We start from the raw sequence: 20,847 nt of genomic DNA, 5'->3' as shown, positions 1-20,847 counted from the left end.
TTGCAAGCAAACAAAAATACATTTCTTAAAGTTGCCAGTGCTGCAGGCAGTTAATGGGTGTGTGTGGTTGCCATGACGCCGAGGGCTGTGGATGTGTACATGTCTAGCTATTTCTGCAGTTCAAACCCGTTCCTGGAGAAAACTTGGAGAGGAAACACGTTGATGTAAGTGTAAAAACGCATTTAACTTATTTTAAAATAACAACTCATGCAAAATATATGTTTGAGAGTTCTGAAACAAAGTAAGGTCTGCTTTAATTACTGATGCTGATAATTAATTTAGTAAGAGCTACGAATAAGCATGCTGTGGTATGTGTGTCATTTTTCTTTCTATTAAATAGCATAAGTAAATAAACAGAAATGGCTTCATGAGGATATTTGTATGTAAGAGCCCCTAGTGTTTGTTGGGGACCATTTCCTTGGCAACCTTATAACTAACAACTCCCTCTTAAAACTGGCTGCTTCCATTCTAATGCTCAGTTCCAAAGAAAAAGGTTAGTTTTACATTTCATTCTCATGCATAAGTGACTTTTCTGTCTTTTTAGAACAATAATGGAAAATGAAGGATCTGGAGAAGACACTGATGACCTGCTGTCTGCAGGTCAGACACTTTCGACATTTCCCTTTCATAATAATCCTGTCTCTATTGTGGAACAAACTACTGTAGGCAATATCTCTTTTCTTCTCAGAGGAGTATGAGGGGTTTGATGTTTATGGTCTTATACCTTTGTCATTGTCTCATGATCACTGTGATGTTCTGCTGGACTCCATAGACACGCAGCTGAGTCATCTACAGGTCAAGCACTTATAGTCGGATGCAATATTTGATAACCATGTTGTATTATTATTGTCATAGCTTTGTTTTTGACCAACAGATCCATAGCCAAAACCGAATGCATGGAGGAAACCCCAAAATATATGAATTTCCTTTCTTGGGTAAGCATTTGTCTGCAATAAATATTGAATTTATAGTGCATGTCTATTTATTTATTTATTATTTTTAATTGCAGTTATTTTCCAATTTTTCTGCAATAAATATTGAATTTGTAGACTATTTTTAATGTCTATTTATTTATGTATTATTTTATTGTATTTATTATTTTTAAATGCAGCTGTTTTCCTAATGCTCTATATTCATTTTGCAGGCTATCTTGATCGGAGTCATTCTGTCAGTAAAGACACAGGCTTGGGGAGCACTGTTCAAACCAATGATAAAACACCATCCAACCTTGGCGAGACTCAGTCAGGTCCATACATTTTATTCCTCATATGGAATTGAATGTATAAGCAAATTATACCCAAATCATTGCATAATGTAGCACTATTGTGAATATTAGGCATAGCTTGATATTTGAGCTTGGGGATAAATCGCACAGAAATGACTTGCCATGCTAAACTTAGCAATAATAAACCCATTGAAAATAATGCATTATAATCATGTTTGTCAACATAATGTCAAAGTAGTCTTTTATTAGGCAAATCAAGGTGTGAATAACTCACCCACTGATTTAAAACAGACATCTGTTGGGCATGATTCACGTTAAATGGCAGGACCACAAACACTTTTATATAAATATTTTTAGATATCTTACAAAATTCCAAAAGAAATGCACAAGATAAGTGTTAATTACTTAATTTAATCTTATGTTAGGCCTATTGTATTTTTTTTATTCCATACCTCTACTTAAATTAATGTCTTTCTTTTTAATTCTTTAATTTAATCACCCTGCACTTTTTAAATTAATATAATTTTATAACTTATAATAACTCCCCTCTTCTTTAGTTAATCTACTGTTATTACATTTCTTATAATGTCACCCCACAACTTCAGTTAATGTTTTTTTTACAACAAAATAATATGTAAACACTTTGATATGAAATAAAAAAAATTCAGTTTCTGAATCAGGCTATTTATTGTTTTTGTTTTTTTACTTTTGATCTTCTTAAAATCAATCATCATAATTTCCTGTTCAAAATGTCAGAAAGCAAAGATGACCAAACAGAACATCAGACAAAGGAGATGATAGAGGTTGGAGTCCCAGCTACAGATGTGTGGTGTCCTGAGGGAAGGGGCAGCTTGAGCTCTGTGTCCAGGGTAGAGCAGTGTTGTTGGAGACTGGAGAAGCTTCTCGGGATAAATACTGAGGTGGCAGGGATGGGAAACGAGGAGGACGACCTCACAATGGACAGCATCTGCACTGAAGACTTCTCAACACGCTTTAGAGAGGAAATGCTTGTCCCGTCGGCTTCAGGTATATAGACTGAGCAAGGGGAAGCAGTAACCTATGATCTGATCTCTTGTAATAGGTCCGAATGAGGGAAATGATATAAACCACAGGTAAATGGTGCCAAAATAATCAAATAGGTGGTGGCAGAGCACTACAGAAGGTCAGCTTTTGGCTTTTCCCATTCCTGATTTTTTAAAAACATGAAAAAAGTTACAAGTAAATGGGAAATTTCAATGTAATGTTGACTTAATGTTGACATGCCATTTTCCCTACACAAGCTTTATGAATTTATTCGGTTTATATATCCTTTGAATCACTGAGGCAAGACCTGTTTTACTCTAAGAAGTGCAACAGAAAGCATGCCCAAATAAAACCATGTTATCCTCTGACAGGTATTCCAATGCAGAGTTTTGATTCGGTCACCATAGACACTGATTTGGAGACAGTGAGCTCTGAACAGGTTCAACAGCACCTGAACTCTGCACTAAGCAACAGGACAGGTACAGGTGTGGGGATTCTGCTCTTTACCATATTAACTTATGCATGTCTAATGTCATGTGTTCTGAACGTCATGTGTGCTGAATGCATGTGTAGTTTTATAGATGCAATAATACTTTTTTTATTTTGCGTGCATATCACAGTAACACGCTTTGCAAAATATGCCGACAGAGTACACTCTGATCAGGAATTTAATGGCAAATATGGTGTGTGATCTTTCTTTACATTCGTTGTACATTACAGCCTGGGGGGGGGGTATATTTGAATTCACTCTTTATACTACACAGTGAAATCGCATTGTTGTTATGTAATCTAAATTATGCTCAAAATTACACAACCGTTTAAATTACATAACCGTTTCTGGTTGATAAGAAGTGTTTCATCTTTTTGAAAGAAGTCTCTGAAGCTAACCAATAAATGCATTTATTTGATCAAAAATACAGCAAAAACAGCAATAGTTTTTAGTCTATTATTTATTATTTTAGCATCTTATATATATATAATTTTATATATATATATAGTATTTTAATATATTGTAAAATGTGATTTATTTCTGTATTGGCAAAGCTGACTTTAAAGCAGCCATCAGTCTTTAGTGTCACATGACCTGCAGAAATCATTCAGATATGCTGATTTGGTGCTCAAGAAATCTTCATAATTATTATTATCAATGTTGACAACAGTTTTGCTGCTTAAAATTTCTGTCTATTCTTATGTGTGCCACTTTAGCCTTTCATCTGAGCAGAGAAAACGGATACTGTACAGGACAAACCAACCAAATACAAAACAGTATTCAATCCTTCAGGTACTTCTCAACAGTTTATCTGGAGTTGAGTTTGAGCCTGTCTGAGGAAGAACTTGGATAATGATAAAGGATAAACTTGGATAAACAGCTTGGATAATGTGTCTTGTGCTGGTGTTTATTTGATGCTGCTGTTTCTGGGCATTTACTAAATATGACTTTGCCAGCCCGGGGGCAAAACCCCTCATTACTGCCATGTTTGCATAGTTTCATCTGAAGTTTATATATAAAGATATCATGTGCCCTCCGCTCACTAAAGTTGTATAATCTTTATAAAAAAATATACAAAAGAACAGCACAATATGTTCATATGAAACATTCTGCAGATATTTCTAATTAAAACCATTTCTTGCTATTACTCTGTGGGTGTTGTAGCTCTGATGATGAGAGAACTGTTGAGGAGACGAGTAGTGAAGGTGCTGTGTCGAAGCTTGACTACAGAAGAAGGAGACATTCATCAGGCAGGAAGGGGAAGAGGAGGCGTTTGTACCAAAACAAAAGGAATGACTCCTACATTGTAAAAGACCTCTCTTGCTATTACTGTGATAATCAGTGTCAGCAGCATTAATGCACATTAATCATTTATCATGTGCAGTAACATTTTTAACCTTTATCAAAATCAAAAACATTATTGAATTTTTTTGTTTATTCATTGATATCCTTATTTAGGTTTTTAGTATTTTGGTTTTCAGGGCACAAAGAAAGATCGGGGCAAGAGCAGAATAGATGAAGATCAGCTCAAAGAGCTGAGCATGTCACTTACTGAGATTCAACGGGAAAAAAACGTATGAAAATCATCCTTTCTTGATTCATTCAAAACGTTACTAAGCTCATTTATTAAACAAATGTGGGATTATTTCTTCAGACCACACTTCATACTCTGAAGAAGCTGAGAGAGGAAGTGGATCGAGCTGAGAGAGAGCATCTCTCTCTCCAGCTCAATGTGAAGGACAGCAGAGCACAGGCTCAGGACATCACGTATGTTCTGCTCACAGGAACTTTCAGCCCGTTTGCTTTAATTGGCACTTGCTTTTAGATTCCATGTTTAATGATCAGTGTATATGTAACACATATATTTAAAAAGTGCCATGTGTGTCCTACAGGTGTGAGCTACAAAGACTGCAGGCCCAGAGGAACTTATTCTTGAAGGAGGTCAGGGTTCTGCAGGAGCAACAGGTCACTCTAGTTATGAGTTAATCAGCTCTTATATATTAAAAAACCTATTAGTATAAAATACTTGTTAGAGTTTCATTAAACATCTGCATGGTTATTTTTTAAAATAAAGAATTAAATAGATAAATGCATTAATTAATCCATGAATGAGTGACTGTCTGTCTGCTGTGTGAATGTATTATTGTCCATGCAGAATGTAGCTAGATAACATATGCACTATTTTCTAAATAAGGTCAGTTAATTATAATACGCTGCATTATAAATATGCTGCTTGACATTCAGTGTGAATTTTTTTACTGTCAGTGTGCAAGCCGCAGTGTGTCTGTTCTGGAAAGGGAAGAGATGGACAGACTGCTGGGTAATGCCAAGTCAGAACTGTTCTCAGAACAGAGGCGTTTCAGACACAAACTGGACTCTGCGCATGAGGTAGATCACTTACACTGTCTTAACTCTTATAGTCATCAATAGGGACTCAGTTTACAGACACGGATGTAGTTTAATGGTATAATCTTTAGCAACCTTGATGCCCAAATAAAAATGCATAAATATGTTGCTTAATTTTATATTGCCAGCAAAATAATCCAAAATCTAGATGAATCTCTTTCTCATTGTCTCACTCAGAGGCTGGATGAGGTGAATCAGGAGCTGGAGCAGAGCGAGGAGGACTGCAGGGCTCTCCGACAGAAATGCACTGAGCTGGAGGAGCAGCTGGCTGATGCTCTCAGAGAAAAAGAACAAATAAAGGAGGTTCTCACTTTTGTTTTATTCTTCTCAGCCTACAATAACAATGTTGTTGGTATCTGATACAGACTGCAGACACTATTCATTTCAGTACAATATGTGTGCAGACTTCTCAGAAAGATCTAGAGCAACAGGTGAAGTGTTTGGGAGCGCTGGAGCGAACAGTTGCTCAGAAGGAGCTGCTTTTACAGAGAACAGAAGACGCAAAGGAAGGCCTTCTTCAGGAGCTCTGTTCACTGAGAGAGGAGCACAGCTTTAAGCTGAGAGAAATGCAGAACAAGAAAGTAAGATTTTTTTATTTTTTTTTGAAGATATTAATATTTATTCAGGAAGGATGCTTTAAATTTATCAAAAGTGTCAGTAAAGATTTACTCTATATTTATTCAAGGATCCTGAAGAAAGTGTCACTGTTTTCACAAAAATATTAAGCGCACAACCGTTTTCAACATTGCTAATAATAAGAAATGTTTCATCTGCACCAAATTAACATATTAAAAGATATTATTCATATTAAAGGATCGTGTGACACTGAAGACTAGAGTGATGGCTAATGAAAATTCAGCTTCGTCAATACAAAAAAAAAATAGCATTTTACATTAAATTAATACATTTGTAATAATATTTCACAATATGAAGTTATTGTTGTTTAAATAAATGCAGACTTGATGAGCATAAAATAACATGTATAGAGCATTTTGCATCATATTTTAATTAAATAACCTCTCAGTGAGACAACATTACATTTATTTTGATATTTTGATTTTATACATTTGTGAAATGATTTGCTGCTCTTTATTTTTATTTCATGTGATTATCAATCCCTTCTTAGGAGCAAGAGATTGAGCAACTGACATTACAGTTAACCAAAAGCCACAAAGAGGAGCTTCAAAAGGTAATATGGTTATAATATGGATTATTCATACACATAATGCCAATCTCTGAATCTGTTTGTTTTGAATGTATGAATCCAGGTGCATCAGCAGGCGGATAAGTTGAGATCAGCTGCTCTCAGTGAACAAGCTCAGAGCCTGGACGTCTTACACAACTGCATCCAGGTCAGCTGTCACACTGTGTGCTCTTTATATCTGAGAAGAATGCAGTTCAGTCTTAATTTCTTTGTCTTTCAGATGAAAGATGAGGAGATAAAGAGACTGAAAGAGGTTCTAGAGCAGCATGAGGAGAAGATGAGGAAGCAAGCAGAGGAACTCAATAGAGAAACTCAGGAAAAGGTTCCTTCCCTGTTAACAATGATTCTGAACTGATTCTAAAACGATTCAGATGTATCATGGATTTATGCCCGTACCATTTGAGGGCATTAACTTCCATGTTTAAATTCCTGTTCACTCTAAAGAACCAGTACTTCTCTTTAAATCTGAACTAACAGATTCGAAAGGCTGTGAAACGAGAGGAAAGGAAATGGGAGGAACAGAGAGAGAAGGCTCTTAAAGAGCAGCGTGGGCCTCTGGAGCAGCAGATAGAGGAGGCAGTGAAGAGAGGGAAAACAGAAGTGGAGAAGGAGAGAAGGAACACACTGGCCTTACAGAGGAAAGTGACGGAGCTTCAGAAAGTGAGTAGTATCTGAAGCCGCTTTTAATTCTTTGGGTTGAAACTTTGAAGTAAAACAAATGGTTACATTGAATATGAATAAATTTATATGAATTTATAAATTTATATGAATAAATATACAATAATAGACAATGAATGGGTGAATCTCACAGAATGACTTAAGAACATGTCAGGGTCATGTGTAAAAAATACAATTTTATTGTTTTAATTGTATAGTACATTTATGCATTTAGCAGACCTGTAAACTTGTAATACAAACAAAGGTAATATAATTGCTTTCTGGTTCATTTTTGGTTTCTTGTTACAGAAGGCAGAGATGGAGATGGTGCATCTGAAGCAAACTTTGCAGCGGTCTGAAAAGGAGCTTCAGGAGCTGAAGAAAGCCCTCTCTGAGAAAGACCAAAAACACCAGAGAAGAACAGCCAGACTTGAGCAGCAGAGCCAACGCTGGGCGCAGGACATACACAGCGAGTGTTTTCGCTTGCAGGAGTTACTGGCTGTTGACAACAAGAACTCTTCAGACAGGTGTCCTCACTTAATTGTAGTACATAAGAGTATGTCTGTGTTCAAAAGTGACTTCTGCCCAGGAAACATTGTGCATTGGTCCTAATGTGGGAAATTCAGGTTCATATGTGTTCTGTGTCATTTTCTGATTCTGTCCTTTCCAGATAATTTTCTATCTGCTATCTCTATCAATTTACGCTGCATTCATTTTCAAACATTTCTATTACACTTTTATCCGAACCGACTTACAAACAAGTGACATCAAACAATTCAGCAAAAACAGCGTAAACTACATTTAAAAAGAAACAAATATGTTCATCTACAAATAAATTAATAATAGTAAAACAATGTGACATAATAATCATAAAACAGTACAAATATAATAATAGTATTAAAGAAGTTTTTCAAATAACCAGTCCATTGGTGAGACAGTATTGTGTTTTATAAAGGGTTATATTCAATTATTTTCTGCTGCAGTCCTACAGTGAGTGAAACTCTTCAGACTCTGCAGACCCTCACAAAAGCCCTACAGCAGCATATTAATGATCTAAAAGATGAGCTCAACTCTCAGAGATGTGCTGCGATGCAACTCAGCCGAGAAAAGGTACATAGTTACAAACTAAGTACACGTAATCACAGCAAAACAGTGCTGATTAGCATTAGCTGCCTCTGTGTTTCAGGAACAAGAGCTTCATCTGCAGAAACAGCAGTTGATGGATGAAAAGGAAGTAGCACTGGCTGCTCTAAAAGAGAAACTCATACAGGTATACAGACATTAGCACCTGCAATATGTATCATTTATTATAAATTGTTGCACAACTAACACTATGAAATACTATGAAATTCCTTTATATGTATTAATAACTTGGTTTATGTCTCTGTGTATAAACGTAAGGAGCACATCGAGGAAATGAGCAGCATATCTCGAGCACAGCTGCAGATGAACCATGATGACACAGACGAACTGTGTGTCCATCTGCGCAGGCAGCTGCAGGCCAAAGATGATGAGCTCAGACGGTTGAAGAGCAACATGACACAGGGGAAAGACAAAACCACTGCAAGACTTGCACATAAATTTGAGCTGGAGCTTAAAGCAGAGATTGAGAGGTACGTCACATGCTCACTGAGTCAAGTGGATCTTAAATGTATATTTTTACTTTCATAAGTTGAAAATGTAACTAGGTCAGGATTAAAAAAACTTCTACTTTTATGTAGAACACAGCTTTTTTTTTAAAAAAAAAATCTTATTTCTCCTATTGCACCTAATAAACAAAGACCGCTTAATGAACGAATGAATGAATGAAAACACCACTGTAGATTACTGGCTACCATGGCCCATGATGTTTAAATTGTACAAAAAAATCCAAATCTTGTTGGATTATCCACCATAACCTTTGCTGTATGAAACAGGAGGGTCCCGAAGCCCCGAGCAGAGCAGCAGAAGAGACTGGAAAGACTGGAGAATGAAATGAGACATCTGACTGGGGTAAATGCCAGTGTTATTTTAGTATTATTTTTAAAAATACAATTTAGCTTTAATTTTCAATCTTGAGCTTAAACTTATTTTATATTTTTATTATAAACTTATTAAACTTTATTTTAGACTGTTTGGTTGAGAAGGCATCTAATATTTTATTTTATTTTATTTTCAATTTCAAATTTCTGTTCTTATTATGTTTAAAAAATAATAATAATAATTCATAGTGTTATCATGCTGCTGGGATGAATTTCATCTTAATTACTCGTATTCAGAACAACAGCATTCTTCCTTGTGTTATATCGCTGAAATATAAACCGAAAGCATACAATTGCATGTTTACTCTCTCTGTAGTTATGATCGTAGTAAAACACATGGTAAGAAAGTATGTTTGATTTTCTCTGTTATTCTTCAGCAATGCCAAGACTACAACGAATACCAATCGGCCTCCACTGCTCTTCAGGGTGGCACAGACTTCCAAAACTCTGGAGTAACCCAAGACCCGACCTCATATAAACTGCTACAGCACCTCCAGAGTCGCATTCGTCAGCTTCGAGCAGAGAGCCAAACCCGCTGCCCCAGGCCAGTGAAGTGGGACAGGGATCCCACAGACCTGGGTGGGTCTTATCTGGACACGGTACATCAACCAGTCTCAGATTAATAACAAAGCTCCAAATACTTTTGTTTTATTTCAGTATTAGTATTTTAAATTGACAGCAACCAATCTGGCTTCATAAGTGGACATTCAACAGAGACTGCCTTGCTCTCAGTTGTTGAAGCTCTAAGACTGTCAAGAGCGGAATCCAAATCTTCAGTTCTTATCCTGCTTAAACTGTCCGCTGCTTTTGACACGGTTAACCACCACATCATCTAGTTTATTTTTATGAATTAAAATGTTTCAAAACACCCCCCTCCCCCTGTTTTTTTCACAAATCGCACCCTGTATATATATATATATATATATATATATATATATATATATATATAAAAGACCTCTAACACTAGCTTGCTCTATTCTTTTTCTATTCTATCTGTTTTCTATTCATTTATTATATTATTTAAAATCCCTTGCTATGTGTACTGCATTAAGCTAACTGAGTCTTGTTATAGCACTTATATATCATTGCTCTTTTTGTTGTTTTTGATTGCTTCCACTGTCCTCATTTGTAAGTCGCTTTGGATAAAAGTGTCTTCTAAATTAATACATGTAAATGTAAATTGGCTTTCATCTTTACCTTATTTTTGCAGTTTGTATTTTTATTTAATTAATAGTCAAAAGTTATTTGTGTTTATAAACAAATATTATAATATTAATGTTTCTAATTTATGCTTATATTTATTTTATTCACACTTGATTTCGGTTAACCAAAATGTTTTACTAATACTTTTCAAAATAAATTAAATGTGTATAAATTTTTTTTTTTTTTTTTGCAACAAATTTTCAAGTATGTGAAACAGGGTTTCAAAATTGTTACATTTTCTTGGCAGATTGTTCCAGCCCTGGACAGCTATAAGACTGAGGAGCATTTACCTGCAAAGACCGTCTCCAGTTAGCATTTACTTTCAACTCTCTGGAATCTGTCCATTACATTGATTTTATAGGAAAACCATGTACAAGAATATAACTTAAACCATCTCTGTGGAGCTCATGATGAGCAATGTTCATGGTTGCAGGTGAATGTTTAATTTAGGCCTGTTATAGATCAAAGGATGAACTTTGATACATACACACACACGTACACACATATAAATTATGTTTATATTTACTGTGAAATAATGAACAGATCTAGTGTCTTTTATATATATATATATATATATATATATTTATATTATTAGTGTGTAGCCAACAGTATTTACAGCTGGTCATTTAATTGTAAACTTTGCAGAATTTTTTGTTGTTGTGATCTTTAGGAATTATGATTGTAATTGAATAATGACTTTGTATGAATGTTTTTTCTTCATAAATAAAATGTCACAATCAGAGAACTACAATGCCAAACTGATTTTATTTAAAAACAAGTCTATGTAATGGTATGATATTGTTAATATTTAGAAATTTTAGATTTTGACATATAGCAAAATGTATAAATTGCAAAACATTTAAAAACAATAATTTAGGCCAATGTTTTAACTGCAGGCAAAATTGATTTCCATCTTATTTTACTGTTGTTTAGGAATCAGAGCCAGAATTAGTGCTGTTTGTTTCTACGTTTGAAAAACAGAGCTAGGTAATATGAACAACTGAATCAACAGATTTTAATTTGTGTGCCCATGCATCAGCTCCAATAATAGTTTTTCTGTTGTGTATATAGTTAAACCAGCTAGAAAGATGAGTGCTGCAGTCTCTGTTGATCCAGTTCAAAAGCACATGGCAACCCTTCCCACATCAAGCACCCATTTTCTTAATGCAATTCCTCAATCATAACTTTCCATAACTACAGAATCTTGAAAAACAACACCAACATGGACACCATAAGGAACAAAAAAAGGAGTCTATTACATGAAAAAAAAAGCAAATATTACATGTAAATAATGTGGCAGATTGTAACAAATCAAGCAGTCTGAATCTGTACACAGTATACTAGTACTCTGCAATAATACTAACTGCATAAAGACAAAACTGAAATATTCTTGCATTGTTAATCAGTAATATTCATGGCTATCAACAGCAAACAGAGTGAATATGAAGTTGCAACAGAAGATTCAACTAATGTACCACAGAGAGGAAAAAAACTGACCGAGTTCATACAGTATACTTCTCATTTAGTCTAGTGCAAATATGGTCCCACCTACAAAAAGTGCAGGTCGAAAAAACATAGAATACATGGCACAAGAAAAATCTCAAGAGACCATTTGTGAAATGCTCGTTATGCTCCGCTCCTTATGGTAATTCCTCATTTGCACTGATAAATTAGATGAAGTACTCCGAGATTTCCCTCTATAACTCCATGTCTTCCTCTCCAGAGTTGAGGAGCGTTTGGCTGCTGAACAGGGGGCTAAAAGTCTGCTCATTGGGTGCTGTGAACTGGGGCTGGGGTGGAGGGGAGCTGACGGGTGGTACAGGGGTGGGAGTCTGTCTGCTCACTGCCAACTGCTTGCGCTGCTGTCTCTGTAAAGAGTCCTTCAGCCTCTGGGTGAGAGGGTCCTCTGGGGGTCGCCACAACACCAATTCCATACAAGAGCAGCTCCTGCAGAGGTGAGTGAAGAAGATCGTGCTAAGAAGGGTTTCTTTACAATGAGCTCAGTGCTGGTGGTAGAAACTGATGTTCTGCTGCTGGTTTGGGAACATGTTTCTGTTCGTTTTCATTCAATGATGAAAACAATAAGAATCAATATGATTTTATATAATCTGCTTTGACTTGCTCTGATTGTTTGGAATGGGTCATTTAAAACCACAGGAAATAGAGCGTATTTACTTTCATCAAATGTCCCTTGTCTTATTTAGGCGTTTTAAAAGGTCTTTTTCAGAATTCAGATTCTTACAATACAAAAATGAATATCCACCCCACCAACCCCTGTTTCTTTTTTAAATCATGTTTTGATTTCAAAAGTTTGGGGTCCGTAAGATTTTTCCTTTGTTTGATGAAAAATACAATAAAACTGTGATGTGATGAAATAGCACTTGATGTGCTGGTCAAGAAATATTTCTTTCTATTATCAATGTTGAAAACAGTTCATACTTTTGTGGAAACCTTGAAAGATTTTTGTTTCCAGGATTCTTTGATGAATAGAACGTTTTTTTTTAAATTACTGTTTTTTAGTTATTCCTATTTATTATGCTTGACATGTAGCATATATCTATAGACACCTGAAAATAAGATACGTACATCGACTGTGCTACCGTATGGGGTAGAATGTCACCAATCCCACGTTGTAGCCCCTCCCTCAAGCTGTCAGACATCACCAGCACTGGTCTGCGCTGAGCCGGCTCCACATCAAGCTCTTCTTCATCGCTATCATCCTCCAAAGTTATCCTGTAACACACAGACACACACACTATATATAAAGACGACTGCCTATGAAAGTCTTTTTAAAGTGAGTATAACATCAGTTTGAACTTTCATACATCTCATTTCTGAACAATGACTCCACAAACACCAGCACAGACACAATGAGCCAAAGTCCCTTCAAGGCAAGTGATTTCACTCGGAGGCCATCTTTGAAATGCCTCTAGGACAACGATTTCAGTCATTCAAGTACAGCTCCTATCTCTTTGAATGGGGAAACATCATATTCTGTAAAGCTGTTCACCAAGCTTACAATTAAATTTCATATGTGACCCTAGACCACAAAACCAGTCTTAAGTCACTGGTGTATATTTTTTGCAATAGCCAAAAAAAAACATTGTATGGGTCAAAATTATAGATTTTTCATTTATGCCAAAAATCATTAAGATATTAAGAAAAGACCATGTTCCATGAAGAGATTTTGTAAATTTCCTACTGTAAATATATTAATACTTAATTTTTGGATTAGCTTCAAAGGGGATTTTTGCACCCTCAGATTTCTGAATTTCAAAAAGTTGTATCTCAGCCAAATATTGTCCGATCCTAATAAACCATATATTAATGGAAAACTTATTTATTCAGATTTCAGATGATTTATAAATCTCAATTTCGAAAATTTGACACTTTAGACTGGTTTTGTGGTCCAGGGTCATATGCTTGAAATCACCATTGAAATCTGACAAAAACTTTCTCACAACTGTTGTGCTCAAATAGCGTTTAAAAAGATCTATTGTATATTTACAGTGTATTTAAAAATACACTGCACATGTGCAATGCTAGGAGCGGGTCTCAGAAAGCTTACTGTTTCTGTAACAACCACAGATTTTAACTAGTGGTCGACCGATATTGTTTTTTTTGACAGCCAATGCCGAAATGTTGGAAATCAGGGGGGCCGATGGGCGATATAAAGCCGATATAATATATTTTTTTAAGTTTAATTAATATTTAAGAAATTTTAAATCATTTGACAATGGATAAAAAAAATGTATGTGTAAAATAAACATACTTCATAAACATACAAATGTTTAATAAAAATATAATTAAAAAGGAAGTAAACACTGTAACCAACAGGACACTCAGTATTCTGGGAAGTTTGTGTGCATAGGGAATCATATTTTTTAAATAAAGCCAGGGTAACACTCATTTTACATACAGCACACAGAGAGAATGACATGAATATGACAGTAGGCAAATGAATAAAGCACAGCATAAGAGTTTAATGTTTAAAACGTTCAATTCACATGAACTGACTGTCACGTAGAGAACATGCGATCATGTTGGATACACATACACACTTCACAAGATCTCACAGCTGGATTCGACTAAGTTTGCCAGGTTTGTGAAATTAAATGTTCATTAGTCATTCAAAGATTTGTTTAAATTATATAATTTCATATTTGCTGAATGCTGACAGCAATCAGGAAAGTATTATAATGTGTGCCTTTCTATTATTAATAACATAAAAGCACGCGTTATAATACTTTTTGTATACATTATTAACTATTTTGTTTAACCGTCCTATCTGATTATTAGACAGACTTCTATCTATATTAGACAGAACTGTTAACAATGACAGTAAACAAGAGTGAATGTGACCTCTGTCATTTCAGCGACGTCATAATAAAAGTCCTGCATCGAACAAATCGGCCAATCAAAAAACGTATCGGCCATTGCCAATATTTGAAAAGGCCAATATATCTGTCGACCACTACTTCTAAGGCAGCTGCAGTGACACGATGACTGTAAATATTAGTGACTGGCTCTTTAATTCATAAAGCGGGACTATGCCACCATATTGTGTGTTGCACTTTCTCCCATTCATGAGTGGACTGTCTTGGTATATCTAAAGTCTTTGAATGTGGACACGTACAGTTTGAAATCAAGCTAATGACGTCTTCATTTCTGTCTCACCTGTCTTCTATCTCTTGCAGTCTCCTCTGAGTGGCCTCTACCTCCATGCCTGAGCCTTCTGTGGGAACTCTGGGTAGTGGAGAGGGAGTGGATGTGAAGGGCAGACCCATCTCCTCTGTCCTGGGTTCAGTCTGAAGTTGAAGCAGGTTGGTCTCAGGAGAGGAAGTGGTGGTGGAGTCCACAGACCATCTTTGGCTCACTTTAGGACTTGGATACTCATCTGCTCCTTCCTCTCCCATCAGCTTTCGCCGTTTAGGACTGCAGCTTCTGCAGAGGCAAAAGGTCATGAAAAACCCATTGCAGCACATAGCAAATCTTATGAGTGAAAACAATTTACTTACTCATCATCTGTCCTTCTCCTCTGCTTCCTCGTGCATCTTCTGTCCCAGCTTTTAAGTTTGAATGCACAGACAGATAAGATGTGAAATCTTCATTTAATTGCGTAAACGAAGACTGTATCATAGCACAATATTTGTAATACTTACGTATTTGGCATAGAGCCACCTGTCAGATGATTTAAGTCTCTGGTCGGCTTGCTAACTGTGCCCAAATCAGGGTTACTAAAGTGAGCAAGGGGGGAGAATGTGATGAACTCCAGCTCGCTGCTTCCTGACCTGGTGCTCTGCATGGTCCTTCAGCTGAAGATGAGCTGAAAATATCAGAATCAAATAGCAACTGAAGTCACACAGTGTGTATAAAAGTAGAACAATCTGAAAAATTACTAAATCAATGGTTCTGGACTTTCAGAACTCATGCGAATTTTCTGTACAACATGAGACGAGTTATACTATGGGTATAGAATACAAAATCTCAGTTTTTTTACTTTTAACAAATATTTCAACCTTATACATACTTACATAATTCATGCTTATTGTTTCAATTAGGACTAACTTTCATTTACTGGTGCGAGTTTTACATGCAATAAGCTAAACTGTTCGCTAACTAGTCACTAACTTGGTAAATTAATATTTTCCTCCACCGTAGGCCATGACATTGTAATGAAAGTCGTTTATGCTCTGTAAAAGTAAATGGTGATATCAGTTTTGCTTGTAATGATCTTTAATAATTCACCGTTAAGAAACAATATGACACTCTTGATGAGAATAACTTGAATTGATCGCTGGCTGTAGCTTGAAACATCCTCTAGCCATACGCCCCAGAACAAGCAAAACAAAACACCGTCAGGTCATTACGAACACAAATACTTACCTCTCACATGCTCCCAGGAGCGGAAAGCCAGTTTTGCTTAAAATTATGAAAGGTGACTGAAGACAACTGACATGAGAAGTTGCAAGACCCTACATTTTTAGACGCATTTCTAGAACAGTGTGCAAGTGAGCGGGGCTTCGTGGGATTTGTAGTTCGAAGGTTTTGTAGTTCTTCAACCGGAAGTATGCTATAATAATAGTAAACAAACTCACGTTTGGGAAGAAAGAGGATACATTTTCTTGCTGTTTAACATTATAAAAACCCTAGTGAAGAAAATAGTTCAAGACAATAATGGAAGATAAGATAATTTAAAGCACGGGTCGACAATAAGTTGCAAAACGTCAAACTCTGTAGATGAGTAACTCTGAAACTCCGCCTCTGCTCAGGGTCATAAGAGAGTCAGTTGTTCGTTTTTCACTAGATTCAGTAGGATAACGTACCTAACTTAGTCTGAAAATGGTAAGAACCACTACCAATTTGAATATGCATATTGATCATCTTTTAGTTAGTATGATGCAAAATGTTTAAGCTCAAAACTCATTTAGAAATTAGAAATGAGTTTACTGCTTACAAAATAATAAAGTGTTAAGATGCTAATAACGAATTTGATCAGTTGTCTGTATTGTTGTTCTCAGATTACTCTCGTCATTGTGAGTGCGCTGCTAGCGCTGGCTGCTGGAAATCCGTGTGGTAAGATTTTAGTGTAGTTTTTTTCTCTTTCTATTATCCTTTTCCTTCTCTTTTATTTATTCATTTTGTGATTTTGATTAGTAGTCGTCTTCTGCTCATGCGGTGGGGAAATGACAGGAAATCCCGTCGTTGCGCAATGCCTTGTCCTATTTCCACAGTAATAACTTTTCAAAAAGTCATCGGTACAAATGATGGACATAGATGATAATATAACGGTTCTTTGGTATATACAAAGATACTGAATCATCACATTATTTCATATACTATTCAGATATTTTAAATTAAAGATTGCCACAGAACTAGTATGTCCAAAATAGCAATATTATGTTTTTTTTTTCTGTTTTTTTTTTTTTTTTAGGTTTAGATTTTTCCAGATTGCTCTTATTGATTTCTAGTGGTTATCATCCTTTTGTAGAGACTTGTTATCCTGTATAGTCTACAATTATTTTGCAATATCATAATAACCTATAATGTACTGGACTGTTAAAAATTAATGTAACCAGTAATGTATTATTCTATAATCCAGTTACTCTAACCAATTCATAACATTCATCTTATTCTTACTGCGTCATTTCAGTTCGTCCTGTCAGCAGAAGTTCTGCTCAGAAATAATTTCACTCTGTTCTTTGCCTTTTCTTTTTGTGACTGTGACGATTCTGAGACAGAATGTATTTTATGGGTTGCATGAGTAGGTGAAAAAAAGGTAGCTGAGACAGCAGTGGACATTAACCAATTATGCAGTGGCACTGTAAATAAGCAAGATTGGTCAAGGAGAACAGTGATTTATTTTCATACTCTCTTTTTTTTCTCTGTATCATCCATCAGCATCAGATCATGAGGCTCTTCTTCTGTCCCTCAATAAACAGCTGCTGCGCTCCGTGGACACAAAAGATACCCTACCCAATCCCAGTGTGCACATCGCCCTCCGGCTCTCAACAAACCATAATCTAGCTAAAGAGAGCGAATACCTCAACCGGCTCAAGGCAGAGTTTCATGATGACATTGAGAAGTATGGAACACCTTTCCCAATGAACTTTAAAACAACAGTAAATTACAATTGTGACTGTATTGGAAATAAATTCCACTTTTCCTGGTTCTGTGTTCTATTCTGATCTGTTCTATTCTATTCTAGAATATTGTTCTATTTAAACTTCAATTTTTGTTCTTATTACTATTCTATATATCTGCTTCTAGATCCCTCCGAAATAATGAGTTGGTGGTTGGCCGTCTTGCGCTGTACATCTTGGCTTTGAAGTCTTCCTGTCATGATCTGGAGAGTGTACATGTGACTCATAATGAAATAAAGGAGTCTCTCCTCATTCACCTAAAGAAAGAGATGGACGAAGAAAAACAAAACATTGCATGTGAGGGGCAATTTTTTGTTGTAACGGTCTGGTAGATTTTTGTATGTTTTTGAAAAGAAGTAACTTATGCTCGGCAAGGCTGCATTCATTTGATTAAAAATACAGTAAAAACAGTAATATAGTGGAATGTTAGTGTTATCATGTGATGGCGTAGCAGAATTTTACATTACTCTCTGCTCCAGTCTTCAGTGTCACATGACCTTTTAGTGCTGCTTAATATTTTTGAGTAAAACTGAGGTAGATTTTATTTGAAAAATACATCTTTTGTAAAAATCTATTTATTGCATCCTTGCTGAATAAAAGTATTCATCCTAAAAATAAAAATAAACTTACTGTCACCAGACTTTTGAACAATATATGTAATTTTGTTGTACTGTAATTCTTCTCATTTATATGAACTCTTTTCTGCAGTCGGTCACCGTCCAAAGACCAATTACTATCAGTACTCTCTGGGCATTCTGGCTCTGTGTGTGAGCAGTGTTAGAGTCAGCACACATGTCAGCCAAAAGCTCATCCATGCTGTGGAAAACAGACAGATTAAACACGGAGAGTCATTATGTGTGGGTGAGTTTAAATCAGCTCTTTTTTTGGTTCTCCTAAATATGACAATTCGGTCATCATTTACCTACCCTCATGTAAATCCAAACCCTTATGACTTTCTTCCTTCCATGTTGCACAAAACATTTAAAGCAGTTACACTGAATGGAAACTTAAGTCTTCACACTTAAAAAAGGATGCAAAATACAGTCAAAGTATCCCATATTACAAATTTGTGTGGGAAACAAAATTAAAGTACAATGTCCAGCACAGTCAAAATTTGTTCTCTTTATGTATTAACTTGTTCACTTGTCCTGAGGTCACTAACCAATATGACTTCCTTCTTCTCCGTTCAGACTCGCATGCGATGGCAGGCATGGCACTGCAGTGTCTAAAAGACGAGGGAACTGCTGTTAAAAATACAGCAGAGCTAAACAGAGCACTTGCCACCATTAAGCAGAGGCTTCTTGACTCTAAGAGAGCTGATGGTCACATGGGCAATGAGTTCAGCACGGGACTGGCAGTGCAGGTAAGAAGAAAGATATTTGAATGAAAAAACCTTATTTGCATGACAGGTTCTCATTGTTCTCTGTCTTACAGGCTTTGATGGCTATGGGCAGTCAGATGGAGGAATGTGGCTCTGCTATGGAGGCTTTAAGGGCAGATGTTAAGAAAGGAACATACCATAACCCTATGGCAGTCTCCCAGGTCCTGCCAGCTCTACACCAACGCACTTATCTTCAATTGAAGAGCCAAGAATGCCGCAATGAGAATGGTACTTACAACAGACAAACAAGCTCAAATAAAGTCTCAATCAGTCCTAAGGCTTGTTTCCCCGAAGATAAACAAAATAGGCTGCATTTTCTTTTTCATTTATTTATGTTAATAAAACCGTATGCAAAAAGAAAATGTAACATTAAATGTACTGTTAACTTGTAGTTATTATTCTAAATGATTAAAACACAATATATGCATTTATATATTATATAAAACATATTATATTTAATCTTTAGCAGCCAACTGAGATTTAATAAGGCAGGTTAAACTAAAAATTAGTTTTTTTTCTCACCTTTTTTTTTTTTTTTACATTTTCCATGTGTTTCTGGTTTGATGTCCCTGCTTTTAGACACTCTGACTATTGATGCGGATTCCGCTTCTGAAGTCCTCCCAAGTCATGGGCAAGTGTCTCTACAGGTGGAGGTTATTAAATCAAACGGTGCATCATCTGTGTTTTCCATTCATGTTCCCAAGGGTTCCTCCCTATTCGCAGCCCTCAACATTCTCCAAGACAAACAAACTGGTTTCACGTGAGTTCGGATTTCTCAAGATACTTGATTTGAAATATATTGTCAAATCAATTTTGTTTGTTTACTTTTTTACTGTATTATTATTATTTTTTTTAAATAGATTTTGTTTACGAACAACCCTTTTGCTCTGTGTGTCACAGCTTTAGCACAGAGGACAGCTTGTGGGGACCCTTCCTCAGTGTGGTCAATGAAGAACAAGCACGTCAGACTGATCGGAGATACTGGCATGTCTCCTCAGATGGCAAATCTCTGACACAGGGTGAGAACAAGCATTCATTTGACATAAAATAGGCATTACAGTGCACATCTATAAAAATGTATGGCACAATGTTTTTCAGAGAGTTTTATAGGCTTTACATATCCTATGTTAATGTGCAATGTTATGCATTTCTCTTTAGGTATCAAAGACTATAAGATTGATTCAGCTCAAAACATCACCATTAAGAACACTGGGTACTGATTCCTCAGCTGGATGCAAGAGAAGAGATGAATGGAATGAAACCTTTATACGTTTAAGAATTCTACTGATATAATTGAGTTAGAATTTTTTTTTTTTTGTCATAAACAACTTATAATTTGATTGTTGCCTTAGTTTGCCTGAATGTTTAAAGTTTCATGAAAACAGGAATCAGAACATGGCAATAATTTTAATAATAATTTTAGAGATTTAATGCATATATACCTTTTGAAATTTAACATATAGTTTTTTGTGTGTGAGAGACTGCAGCTGCTATGAATCTAGATGAACAAATATAAAATAAATAGATTACAAATATTTGTGAAATATGTGTCTTTATTAAAATGCAGAGAAGATACCATGGAGATCAAATGTTA

At 35.8% G+C, this 20,847-nt stretch overlaps 3 protein-coding genes across 6 annotated transcripts; 2 read left to right on the top strand and 1 right to left on the bottom strand.

The window, feature by feature from the left end:
• Positions 1-42: 42 nt before the first annotated feature.
• On the top strand, positions 43-10,777 carry LOC113091424 (cingulin-like). 4 transcript variants are annotated; one of them, XM_026256946.1, is made up of 26 exons: positions 43-164; positions 545-600; positions 773-795; positions 875-935; positions 1,145-1,246; positions 1,982-2,251; positions 2,620-2,733; positions 3,455-3,530; positions 3,903-4,044; positions 4,220-4,312; positions 4,393-4,505; positions 4,631-4,703; positions 5,004-5,126; positions 5,322-5,447; positions 5,549-5,725; positions 6,271-6,333; positions 6,413-6,496; positions 6,569-6,670; positions 6,826-7,008; positions 7,315-7,532; positions 7,989-8,115; positions 8,192-8,275; positions 8,407-8,618; positions 8,922-8,997; positions 9,404-9,625; positions 10,477-10,777. In XM_026256946.1, the coding sequence occupies exons 1-26, from the start codon at positions 73-75 to the stop codon at positions 10,540-10,542; spliced, it is 3,078 nt and encodes a 1,025-aa protein (XP_026112731.1). In that variant the 5' UTR covers positions 43-72; the 3' UTR covers positions 10,543-10,777. The 4 variants fall into 4 exon arrangements, with proteins under 4 accessions (XP_026112731.1, XP_026112729.1, XP_026112730.1 ...); XM_026256944.1 differs by having other exon boundaries at positions 689-795; positions 2,620-2,727; XM_026256945.1 differs by having other exon boundaries at positions 689-795; positions 9,404-9,605.
• Positions 10,778-11,277: 500 nt separating this feature from the next.
• LOC113091406 (coiled-coil domain-containing protein 117) lies at positions 11,278-16,265 on the bottom strand. The gene is made up of 6 exons (XM_026256921.1): positions 16,116-16,265; positions 15,392-15,555; positions 15,248-15,295; positions 14,907-15,173; positions 12,816-12,962; positions 11,278-12,176 (listed from the first exon to the last, which is right to left on the bottom strand). The coding sequence occupies exons 2-6, from the start codon at positions 15,532-15,534 to the stop codon at positions 11,927-11,929; spliced, it is 855 nt and encodes a 284-aa protein (XP_026112706.1). The 5' UTR covers positions 15,535-15,555; positions 16,116-16,265; the 3' UTR covers positions 11,278-11,926.
• Positions 16,266-16,337: 72 nt separating this feature from the next.
• LOC113091405 (transcobalamin-2-like) lies at positions 16,338-20,797 on the top strand. The gene is made up of 10 exons (XM_026256920.1): positions 16,338-16,574; positions 16,751-16,805; positions 17,631-17,814; positions 18,000-18,169; positions 18,581-18,733; positions 19,063-19,235; positions 19,307-19,481; positions 19,833-20,013; positions 20,154-20,272; positions 20,412-20,797. Exons 1-10 carry the CDS (start codon positions 16,572-16,574, stop codon positions 20,471-20,473), a joined length of 1,275 nt encoding a protein of 424 aa, XP_026112705.1. The 5' UTR covers positions 16,338-16,571; the 3' UTR covers positions 20,474-20,797.
• Positions 20,798-20,847: the final 50 nt, after the last annotated feature.

This window comes from Carassius auratus, unplaced genomic scaffold, assembly GCF_003368295.1.
Source record: "Carassius auratus strain Wakin unplaced genomic scaffold, ASM336829v1 scaf_tig00214183_4049273_7079891, whole genome shotgun sequence".
Classification (NCBI taxonomy): domain Eukaryota; kingdom Metazoa; phylum Chordata; class Actinopteri; order Cypriniformes; family Cyprinidae; genus Carassius; species Carassius auratus.
The sequence above is the reverse complement of the archived record's forward strand: the minus strand, read 5'-3'. Positions and strand labels throughout refer to the sequence as shown.